Source organism: Leucoraja erinacea, chromosome 26 (genome assembly GCF_028641065.1).
Source record: "Leucoraja erinacea ecotype New England chromosome 26, Leri_hhj_1, whole genome shotgun sequence".
Taxonomy (NCBI): domain Eukaryota; kingdom Metazoa; phylum Chordata; class Chondrichthyes; order Rajiformes; family Rajidae; genus Leucoraja; species Leucoraja erinaceus.
In genome coordinates, this window is record NC_073402.1 from 11,862,048 (window position 1) to 11,874,612 (window position 12,565).

Here is a 12,565-nt window from a genome sequence, read left to right on the forward strand (position 1 = left end):
CTTTGCATGATGTGTTTGAGGGTACATATTTTAAACATTAATGTTGATAAACACTCTATATTTCAATACTGCTTTTCCTCATGGAAATCAACAATTAGCTTCAGCAGAAATGTCTAAAGTATCTTACTGTTCCTTATCATTATAATGGTTTTCTCTGCACTTTCTAAACTATCTTCGTCAGTTGTGTCTTTAGAATTGTCGCTAAACCCTTCTACCTTTCAGCTGCAATTCCTAGTAACGATCCTCTTTAAAATTCAGCTCTGAAAGTTTTTGGTGATCTCTTTGTTCCTAAAGTACGTTGATCTTTTTTTTCCAACATCAAAGACACTGAATGCGTAGTTGTTATTGACATCACTGTGCTCACTTGATACATTAGATTAATGATCCCATATTGATCAATGTTATCAAATGAAACATTTGTCATTAAAATAAATGAAACAATGTTTATCCACTAAATAAATTAGCTTTTTACAATGCTTATATATGAATAATGGACACTGCCTAATTGTATACACAAATGCCTGGAAATCATCAGTTTGCAAAAATTAGATGGATCAGTGATAAATGGGCCACAAATCTCGCGTAACGCATGCTTCAATTTAATTTTAAAAGACAGAAGGTTACAAAATGGAAGCATTCACATTTTGTCTCATTCCAAATAATTCAAATTAGTATAATGTGCAAAAATTGTATTGTTACCTGAATATGACACAATTGATGTTAGACATCAGTCCTGATGTCCTATTCACTCCCCAAACTAAATAAACTGCACTTGAAATCTATTTGTCCTCTGATTTGAGTCAATCGGATGCATGGATATTGTCTAGGAACCAGAGAAAAAAAAATAAAGGAGATCGGTTTGCAATGCAAGAATAAATATTTTTTTTTAATTGCATTATTACTTGTATAATAAGCCATTTCATGACAGCCCAATCCCACATTACATTTGATATATTGCTATTCTTGTAATTTGGGGAAACCTTCACCAAATATATGAAGAATGAGGAAAACATAGGGGATTGTCACAAGGATGCCTTGACGTAAATGTCAAATTGAACTGGTGAGAGACAGGATGAGATGAGATGTACAGGAAATCAATAATGAGTTTGGAATACATATAAATGCAAGAAAACCGTTACAAAATATATACAACTTGTACAGAGTACATCTTAAATTATTAAGGTTGATGGTCTGTCTTTCTTTAAATCATAGTTTAAACCAGACATGTTGTAGGCAATTGGCATTATTACTTCACACATGTGGGAATCCATCCATTCACATGGTTTTGTATTTCACAAGTTCAATATACAGTGTAATGTTATTATGTCCCAGAGCAATATTACTGCACTCTTCCACCCACTCGTATTTTAATGAAACTCTTGTCAAGTGAGCATGTGTGATAACTGTGTAATTCACTTAAGAGGATTTGACTAAAATAGGCTGGCAAGTGTGACATAAGACATTTTTTTTTCGGAAAACGTCCACTGAAGGCGCAACAACCCTCCCTGAGATGGTTCATTCCATGCGTGAAACAGCAAGAGCCGGAGGGAGCTCTTCGTACATCGGTTTTTTTCCTCAGCTCTTAACGTTTCAACACCAAGGCGCTGGACGAAAGAAGAGGAGGAATAATACTGAAAGGGCTTCCATCGCCACAAGTCTCCGTCTCCACGTCTCTTGTGTTAGATATATTAAAAAAAAACAGAGTGCATGTTGCCGCTGTTGAGCTCAGAATAACACGGATCCGCCGGAGCTCTGACAGTGCTGGTGCATTCGGGATTACAGTTATGATGAAGGCGCAAGTCAATCTGAGCCGGATCCTGCTCTGCTGTTTGCTTTGGATCGCTGCAGCCGGCGGTAAGTTGCGAGTCGCTATTCACCCTTTTATATGATCTCGTTACATGATGCAAAGCCGCAATCTATTAGGAGGTTTGCATTTTGTTTTAATGACGGGAGATTTTACGGGTTGGCGTTGCTGTAGCAACGCTGCAATATTTTTCCTCTGTCCAGCAAACTATTCTGGACTGCAGTATGCAAATAAGATCCATAAAGTGGGGGGATTTTCTGCCCCTTTTCGTAAAAAAGAAGACACATTTGTCATTTTTGGGCAATCGCAAATTTGGTTCTTAAATGAATTGTCCTTTTCTAGTCAGATGCACTCGCAATTACTTTCAGGTGGGAATTTGGAAGCGCCTAAGCCAAGGGACACTGTAAACATGTTATCATCGGATGGGTGAACTTTATATGCTTCACGTTCACATTTAAGAGGCGAAGACAAGGTCCGGGTTGAATAGAGGAAGGGAGTGGGAACATTTGGTGAATGGTTACCGGAGCCGGAGAATTTAAATGGGTAGCAGGACACGCACAGTCCGTCAAAGCCAACCGACAGCCGAACAATTGCCATTTATATATCTGCCCCGTTGAACTTTTTGTTTATTTTCCTCTCCGGACGCCTTGGATAATCTCAAGATAGTTCTCCTTGATAGTCAACAGCCGGTGTCAAACGCAATCGGAGGAAGGTCGCGCGTGTTATAATCCTTTCGCAGCCGTCCTCTGCTCGTTTCCCATCTCAGATCGGAGGCGCCTCCCGTCTCCCATTCATTTACTTCCCCAGAGCAGGTGTATCCCGGTTACCCCACGCCATTCCAGTGACACTGGGGAATTCATGCCGAGGAGAATGGATGGGAAGTCATGTCTTTTTTTTGTCGTGCATTTTCTGAAACAGTTTGGAATCCTCTGTTCTACTTTGCTATGAGCACGAACAGCCCGCGACTGTCCAGAACCGCCCGTGGTGGTGGTGGTCACAGGTGAAAGGAGGTTGTTTGACTTGCAATTGCGTTGCATTGCGGGGAATACTTAACCCGGTCGAGGTGCTGTGAACAGCTCCCACACTACAACAGGGATCCTTGAAACAACGTTCGCATTTTGTTTGATTTGTTTCCTATGTTTGGAGCACATCATTTTAATTTTAACATCTCTGCAGACTGTTTCTCATATCCGAGCACATCTGTTGCAATAACCGGTTTCAATTTGGATGTGATCAAAGATAATTTAAGTGTAGTGGAATAGCTGGCTCCAGCTTGGATCTGAACCCCCTCCCCTCCCCTCCCCTCCCTTCCCTTCAACGTATCTGGCTCGCTGGCATTTGTTAATCATTTGGAAATGTAGTCTCGACTTACGAAGCGTTTGCTCGGTCGGTCGGGTTTGCCGAGGGGAAGGATTGTGTGCGAAGATAATGAATGACTGACTACCTCTGTTGGCGAAGACCATGGCTTGACGGAGACCTGTAACACTTCGCACATTCACTGCGAATTCAAGGTGACGAACCACATCGTTGATTTAAATACTGTGGTCGCTTGGGCGCATCCCGATTTCGGACCATTTTTTCCCCTCGTAAAGTTATGGTTTATATTTGCTTCCTTTATCGAGACGCTAATGACTTGGCCGAATCCTAATCGACCTTCATGAAAACGCGCCGAGAAAGTGGGGGAAGGATTTGTACCGGTGCGGGCTGGTTTCTTAACAGTCTGGTGCATTGTGCGCACGTTTGCAGTGCATTAAATTGGGGCAGTGGAGAAATCGCCCAGACTGAAAGGACAAGCGGAGACTGCGACCGGTAATTGTTGCTCTGTGGACTTGCTGAGACTGAAGATTAAGACCAAACGCACGTGGAAAGTCACTGTCCATGGTGAATGTTCTTTCGTCAAGCAGAATGAAGCGATTCATTTTAATAATAAATCCGGTATTGCTTGAAATGTCTTCCAGTGTGTGTGTGTGTGTTTTTAGAATCGATTCGTCTTAATTCAGCTCCAATTATCTCCCACGAGTTTCAACCCAATGAATCATGCCCTATAATTTATGCATTTATAAACTGCTTAACTACGTTTAATTATTAATTGGGTTGCAAATACATGATGTAACCCCGCAGTCTTTTATTTTAAAAGGAACATCAGTGGTGTTTTCCTCCGGAAATAATGGGAAAGTGACTTTTCTTTATAAAAGGGTATTTCCAAATTTAGCTGAGAAAGTGTTTGGAATAAAGTTCGGAAGTGAAAGAGAACAGCTTTCGGTGTTCTACAAGCCATTGGAAACAGAGTTATGGGCTTAATAAATCAAGTGGGAATGAATAGTTCTAATTTACGGAATGCAATTCGTTACAATATGCATTGGTCAATTAATCTGAAACAAACCGCATTTTACCATGGATCTCTAGAAGGTTAAAAGCAAACAATTAAACTTCATGTTGAAAACGTGTCTTATTTTGGTCAACTACATGAAAAGTAATTGAACATTTAACATGAAATTTACGCCTCTTCAGCTTCATGCATTATCTTTGGATACTGATAAAACAGATAAAAATATCTGTTTTACTTTGCATTTTCTCACAAATTATAGTAGTAGAATTAGGCCATTCGGCCCATCGAGTCTACTCTACCATTCAATCATGGTTTATCTCTGCCACCGAATCCTATTTTCCTGCCTTCTCCCCATAACCCTTGACACTTGTTCTAATCAAGAATTTGTCTATCCCTGCCACTGACTTGGCCTCCACAGTCATCAGTTTTCTCAATTTGGTTTGTTGTGTGCTTCACGTCACGATTTAATATCAACAGATCTTGTGGCCATTTGGTGGTATTTACCAGTGTGAAATCAGGAAAACCTTGTCAAGTATTTTCTGATCTACACTGAGTTGATCTTGTATCCTCTCCATGAACATGACCACTTATTGGAGGTGCTGGGTGACAATAAGATCTTGCTCAGCTATGGCTGGACTAGTAAGCATTGTAGGTGAGTCCACCATTAAAGAAGAGGTATCTAGATGAGATACCTGAGGGTAGCAAGCACTAAGGAACTTTATACAAATTAGAGATCCAATGCCTTCAAAAGGAAACATCCCTGCAAGAACAGTTGTGGTAGAATGCCATGCATTAATTAACAGAGGAGATGTGCAAAATGAAAATGGAGGTGTGCACACTTTTGTCTTTCCTTCCCCCTCCCCCCTTTATAACATAGATCAGTTCAACACAGGAACAGACTATTTGGTCCATGGTATTTCTGTCAAACCCAAGTTGAACTAATTTCTTTGCATATCCATGTTCCATTTAAAAGTCCCTTAAATACCATTATTGTATCTGCCTCCACCACCACCTCATGTTCCAGACATTCACCACTCTTGATGTAAAGGACCACATATCTCCTTTAAACTTCGTCCCTATCACCTTAAATGTATGCCCTCCGTCTCTGCCTTTTCCATTTTGGAAGGAATGGCGTCTGACTGTCTTGCTTTAACCATTCCTTTGTGCCTGGATTAAGGATTTCCTCACAAACCGGCCCCAGACTGTGAGACTTGGCCCCCACCTCTCCTCCACTCGCAGGTTGAGTACCGGTTCCCCACAGGGCTGTGTGCTAAGCCCCCTCTTATACTGTCTCTACAACTACGACTGTAGTCCGGCCCACAACAACAACCGCATCGTCAAATTTGCTGACGACACTACTGTGGTCGGACTTATTTCGAAGGGAGACGAGGCAGCCTACAGAGGAAGTCCTGAAGTTGACAACCTGGTGCTCAGAAAACAATCTGGCTCTGAAAACCAGGAAAACAAAAGAGCTCATTGTCGACTTCAGGAGGCACAGCACCGACTTAGTCCCCCTACCATTAACGGCGATGTGGTGGATGCAACACCTTCCGGTTTCCGGCGTCCATCTCGCTGACATCTCCTGGACGGACATTTTGGTCATCAAGAAGGCTCAGCAGCGGCTGCACTTCCTGAGGGTCCTCAGGAAGCACAACCTGGACTCTAACTGTGACCTTCTACCTCGTCCATCTGCTGACATACTGCATTACAGCATGGTATGGCAGCTGCACCATGGCAGACAGGGAGAGGCTAGAGGGTAAATACAGCGCAGAGGATCATTTGCCCTCTCCCCTCCCTGATGGACATCTACATGCCTAGCAGGGCAAAGAAGATCACCAAAGACAGCTCCCATACTGTTCGCTGCCCTCTGGAAGGCGCTATAGGTGCATCAAATCCAGGACAAACAGATATTCACTCCCGAGAATACCATAAATTCAAATCCACACATGCACTGACTACACCGCCCAACACGGACTTCCATCTGTATATATGTATATATGTATGTAGCGCCGTAGAATTTGTGCACCTATTCCCACCCCCCATCTCCCTTCTGTTTTGTTTTTCTGTTTCTTGTTTTTTGTGTAAAATTGTATGTTGAAACTTCTAATGGGTTTCCCTAGTATTTATTTGTGGGCCAGTGCATAATTGTGATGTTTGCGAGTGATGTGCTGCCCCCAAAATCCAACGCAATTGGGGTAATCCTGTTAATGATAATATATTGATCATCAATTCAATCTCTGTGATTTTCCTCCAATTACAACATGTATTTTTTAGCTGAGAAAAGTTATTCTGCTTTGATTGGGAGAATAATTGTTGTGGTTTGTGTGTCCTTCATTCCATAGATAATGTCTATTTGCTGTCCATTTGACAATTGTTTCAAAGCAACAGGGCCTTGCATCGTTAACGGAAGCGATGTTGTAAAATTCGGCTTCCATTAAATTTGCAAGGGTCTAGACCAGTTATAGATCCCTCTTAAGGTTAAATACATGTAATAATTATACAAATTAAAGTTATCCATAAATTAGATTAATGGGAAGTAGAAGGAAAATGTAGGAAAATGTAAGAAATTGTGGAAATTGGAAGGAAAATATTTCTGTAGGTAGTTGGAGTTTTTTTTTTAATGGAGCTTGCTCTTTCAGGACTGTAGGGGGAGATGAAAATTTGGATTTTCTTCAACTATAATTACCACAAAGTAAAGCGCTAATTTCAGTAAGATGTTCAGTGCCCAATGGAATATAGTTGAAAAATATGTGTGTATGGAGAGTTAGGTCAAAGGTCTGCATTAATTATTGAATGGCAGAAGAAGTGATGGGTATTGTAGTCTACTCCTGTTCCTTTCTCTCTAGGCTCAACTGAAATTTGCTACGAGCTTGCAGATGTCAAATTCTGGTAGGACATATATAATAAATAGCAGGGAACCTATGAGCTTTGATGTACAGTGGAACTTTGGTTTGCAAGTTCATAGCTGACCACTTACCACGTGAAAAATGTGCCCCTCAGATCTCCTCTAAATTTCTCTCATCCTAAACCTGTGCCCTCTAGTTCTAAACTCCTCTATCCCAGGAAAATGATTCCAACTAGCTATTCTATCTACACCTCTCAATTTTGTAAACCTTTATAAAGCTCACCATTTGGCTCTGATGTTGACGTTCCAATATGAATAAACCCAACCTATAGAATCTCTCCCTATACCTATGGTTCTCTTCCTGGCAACATACTGGCAAATGTCTTTTGCATTCTCTGGTGGTTATCTCGAACGAGCAGCCAGACAGTGATATATATCCCCTTGGATAGATATACACCTCCATCTAAGTGATAGATACAATTGCAGCATTTAAAAGGCATTTGGACAGGTGCTTGGAGAGGAAAGTGTCGAGGGATACAGGTCTATTGTAGGCAAATGGGATGAGCATAGATGGTCAGTATGATCAAGATGGGCCAAAAGTGCCTGTTTCTGTGCTGTCTGTTCATGATACTTTGATCACATTTAGATATCCTTCAATTTTATCTATTTTGTAACATATAACATCTGTAATGATCCTCGTGTGAATGAATTGCTAAATAACAAATATTAAAGTGTTTTAATGAAACACTGGGGCATTATAATGACGCACATTGAACAGCATTCAAGGTCATGCACATTCATTTAAGTTACATAAATGTAGACATCTGAGAGAATAAATTTAAGTCCACATGTTAATGAATTCTACCAAAATGTGATGAGAGGTACATAACTCATTTTTGTTTTTTTTACTGCAAAAATCAGCTTCTCCCAGTGGTTAGTTCAACCCCTCAGTGGGCCTACTGCATTGTAGCAAAACAACCATCAATATATTTGCGATTGCAGCAATTTAAAAAATAAAAATAAATTATTTCAGTGTAATGAATATCTACAAAAATAGTGCAAGGATGAAACCAAGCGTTAGATAATGTGCGGTTGAGCTTCCTCCGCTAAACATATATTGCAGTATTTGCCAGTAACAAGCTAGTAAATAGGCAAAAAAGGATGCTGTTGAAACAAAAGTGGGAAAAGAGAGGTGGGGGCAGGACTAGACTTGGCAGCTGATAGATGGATGCAGCTAAGGGGATAATTGGTAGATGGGTGGTGCAAGTGACAAAGGCTAGAGGTGAAAAGGAGAAAAAAGGATGTCTGATCAGGAGTAAAGAGGATGTGAACTGTAAAGCCGGAAGGTGGGATGTGGTTGGAATGGGATGGGGGAAGGGAAAGGGGAGAATATAAAGGAAATGGGGTAACTTGGGGATGAAGATGAAGGAAGAGAAATGTGTAGGGTAGGGGTGGGATAAATGGGTGTGAACTGGGGTGAGGTGGCATGGGGGGAAAAGGGGGGAAGTGGGGTTGTATTACTTGAAATTGGAGAATGCAATACTGTTCATACTGTTGGGTTCAAAGTTACCCAAGCAGAATCCAGTTTGTCATGCCAAGGACGGAGAAATCGAATTGGGAAGGGGTGTTGTAAATCGGCATGGGAAGGGGTGATTGCCTTTGGATGAGTTGGGCTCATATTCCTATTTTTGGGCTGTATGACTCTAGTCAACTTACAAACATTGGTCAAATTACATCTTGGGTTCTTAATGGTCCCTGACAGTGATGTCTCCTAGAGTCATAGAGTGATACAGTGTGGAGACAGGCCCTTAGGCCCAACTTGTCCACATCAGCCAACCTGTCCCAGCTACACTAGTCCCACCTGCCTTTGTTTTGTCCACATCCCTCCAAACCTTTCATTCCATGCACCTGTTTCTTAAACGTTGGGATAGTCCCAACCTCCTCTGGCAGCTTGTTCCATACACCCACCACCCTTTGTGTGAAAAAGTTACCCCTCAGATTCCTCTTCAATCTTTTCCCCTTCAACTTGAACCTATGTCCCCTGATTCTTGATTCCCCTACTCTGGCCAAGAGATTGTGTGCATCTATTCGATCGATTCCTCTCATGATTTTATACACCTCTATAAGACCATCACTCATCAATAGAGATCCAGCCTATTCACCCTCTCCCTACAGCTCTGACCCAAGCCAAACCGACTCAATTCAACATGTTTTCTTTTTGAAAAATGCAGAAACTACATACCTGTGTGGAGCTTAGATAGACACAAAATGCTGGAGTAACTCAGCGGGACCGGCAGCATCTCTGGAGAGAAGGAATGGGTGATGTTTCAGGTCGAGACCCTTCACTGGGGTGGAACTTGTTAGCAAAGGCAGTGGGAGGTGATTGTTTGATGGAGGAGAAACGTGTAGCAACAAAGTGGGAAAAGAGAGGTGGGGGCAGAGTAGAGGACCTCACCTGGATGACTTAATATCTCATTATGTAGCCTCACTACTTGTGGATTGGAACCATCTCTGCATTTGAGAGAAATGTGGCTTGGGAACTATTTGCAGCATAAGTATTTTTAGGTGATTTTATTAACTGTCTTTTTGTTCTTGTCATTTTTTTAAATTAAGTTCTTGTCATTCGCATAAAACAGATTGCATTTATTGCATTATTGCAAGAAAATTGAGATAGTGCCACATTCAAATTTAAAATGGATCACCCTTTATTATGGAAAAAAGACAAACCTTTCGCTATCTCTCTTTGTGTTTCCAATCACTGTATTTGAAGGGCTTTGAGTGATTAGATTTAATTTAAACTATCTCAGGAATAAAGTTACTTTGCAATCCATTCAGGTATGAAACTTGGCTTTCAGAGTTGGATCTAAATTGCATGCAGTTTTGAAAGCCATTCCAGGTTCGTTTTATGGTTGGTGACATCAAGGGAAAATATGTTTGAGACTAGAATTGGCATTGCCTCACACAGTTTGGAGCCAATGTACAGAATTTGCTTTTTGTTCACAATCACAACACAGTGCATTTTAATCAGTATGCAGTTTTTTAATAGAGTTTGAACTTTGAATTTTATTTGGCCTCTTTTATGTAGGGAGAAAAGTGAAATAAGACAGTTAAGGGCAGAGAAAATTAGCTTGTATCAATCCATTTGTACTTTGGAAGGAAACTCAGGGTGTGATTAACTTATTTCCCCACTAAGTGTTTTCTGGGTCAAAACCAATGCATTTGTATATTGTTTAAGTTGACTTTTTAGTGTAATTGCAATCATGGGGTTACATAGAAACATAGAAAATAGGTGTAGGAAGAGGACATTTGGCCCTTCGAGCCTACACCGCCATTCATTGTGATCATGGCTGATCATCCATAATCAGTAACCGGTGCCTGCCTTCTCCCCATATCCCTTGATTCTGCTATTCTAATATATTTTAGTTTATCTCTTTAACTTATTTTTGTACAAATTTTCCTTTTGAATGACCATGTGAAGTGAATTGGTGGATCTTGCCCCAGGTTGGTTAACCTTTTTTAGGAGATATACATGAGTGTGCTTTCAGTAAAAGTGAACTATGTCTCTAATAGCATGTAGAAACAAAGAATTACAGATGCTGGTTTATACCAAAGATAGACACAACGTGCTGCAGTAACTCAGCGGGTCAGGCAGCATCTCTGGAGAAAATGGATGGGTTGCATTTCAGGTAGGAACCCTTCTTCAGACTCCAGTTAGTTCAGTTCCTCAGTCTGAAGGATCTCAAACTAAAACATCGCCCATACTTTTTCTCCAGAGATGCTGCCTGATCTGCTGCATTACTCCAGCATTTTGTCTTTCTATGTCACAGTTATCTTCACCAAAAATATGGCAGTGTTTTAAGAAGACAGTTGTCCACAACCTTCTTAAGGGAAATTAGGACTGGGAATGAATTAGTGACTATTGTTAGTGATGCTTGGATCCCAAAAATTGAATGGAAAAAAAAAACCTGAGTGCCTCCGCATACATGCGGAGGCAGGAGGAAATTGAGGGAATTCCTGACCATCTTTGGTTGCTGCAGTTACCTGTGTCAGAAAAAGACTTGGAAGAAAGTTGCATTCACAATGGTACTGCTGTAATATAATAAATATAAATGCCCTGGATCTTATTTGGCATTCTATTTCTTGTTGAGAGTTTACTCATTTGCAGTCCATGAAATTCTGCACAATAATGTCACTCTCTTGGTTTGGGGAAATGTCCTGCATTTAGTACAGCACAGAAAAAGGACGAACATGATGCCAAGTTAAACTGATCTAATTTTCTTGTATCTGATCCATATGCATGTCATCCATCTGTATGTGTTCCTTCTATTCCCTGCACATTTACATGCCTATCCAAAAGCCTTTTAAATGTATCTAGAGTGTCTGCCACCACCACCACCAGATCATTCTAGGCCTCGACCAATCTTTAAAAAAAAAGATTGAGGGGGGGAGTGGGGAGGAAAGGTTTTGAATATCTACCCTATGAGTGCTTTGATCATTTTATATACCTCTATCAGGTATCCCCTCAACCTCTGATGTTCCCGAGAAAACAATCTAAGTCTATCCAAACTTTCCCTGTAACCGAAACCCTCCAATCCAGGCAGCATTTCTGGTAAACAACTTCTGTACCCTCTGCAAAGCCTGTTATTGGGCAACCAGAACTGCACGCAACACTCCAGTTGCTGCCTAGCATAGTCCTATAGAGCTGTATCATGACTTCCTCGCTCTTATTCTCGGTGCCCCTAGCAATGTAGACAAGCAAGCATACCATTCACCTTCTTAACCACTGTATCTACTTGTGCTGCCATCTTCAGTGAGCTATGAACTTGGACATAGATCAGTTTACTGGAAATAAAATGGGCAAATTAGCTAAGAAAGTAATCACTGCATATTTGCTGGCCATTAAAACGCCTCTTCAATGGTCTTTCAAAATGATTAATATTGAAAATAAAATAAATCATTATCTATTGACAGCAGTGCTAATAGAACACCACTGCTTTATGGGCAGTTGGCAATAGGAGTATCATTTCTATACTCATCATTATAGAGCTGACCTGAGAAAGCAGCCATTGAAGGTTCATGCCACAACAGAATCAGCATTAGTTTCTGGCATCAGGCAAGTGCTGTAATGAGTGAGCACAGTGGAGGGGCATGGTGTATGAGAAGCGTCTCCTGAATGTCTGCGCTTTGGTAGTTTGCCAACATGTCATGTGCAAAACTTCGAGAGCCAACCTACAGGGATCCCGAGGCAAGCTTTCTCAGGGTTTAACTCCCACAGACTGCTCTTTATTTGCGAGTGACTCTCTTATAGAAACCATACCGCAGCTTATATGCAAGACACTGTTCCAAATCATCTTCAGTGCTTCCAACCTACTTCCCCACACAGTTTTTCCTCCCCTAATTTTTTTTCCATATTAGTGCTTATAAGTCCTGCCTTCAAACACAATTTTGAGTTTGTTTGATATTTTCAATTCTCCGCCTTCAGAATTTTACTATTTAGGATTCCTCATTGATGTGCTTCGCTATCTCTCATCCTCTTGTGTAGAGAAGAAGGAAGTAAAAAATTGCCTCCTAAAGTTGAAGAGGAAGC

General features: G+C 40.9%; 1 protein-coding gene across 1 annotated transcript in view; it reads left to right on the forward strand.

Moving 5' to 3' along the window:
• Positions 1 to 1,523: 1,523 nt before the first annotated feature.
• LOC129709659 (CUB and sushi domain-containing protein 1-like) overlaps positions 1,524 to 12,565 on the forward strand; it is a 229,307-nt gene continuing 218,265 nt past the window's right edge. The window contains exon 1 of the mRNA XM_055656151.1: positions 1,524 to 1,854. Within this exon, the coding sequence (XP_055512126.1) occupies positions 1,785 to 1,854 (70 nt within the window). The 5' untranslated portion in view covers positions 1,524 to 1,784. The remainder of the gene's footprint in view (positions 1,855 to 12,565) is intronic.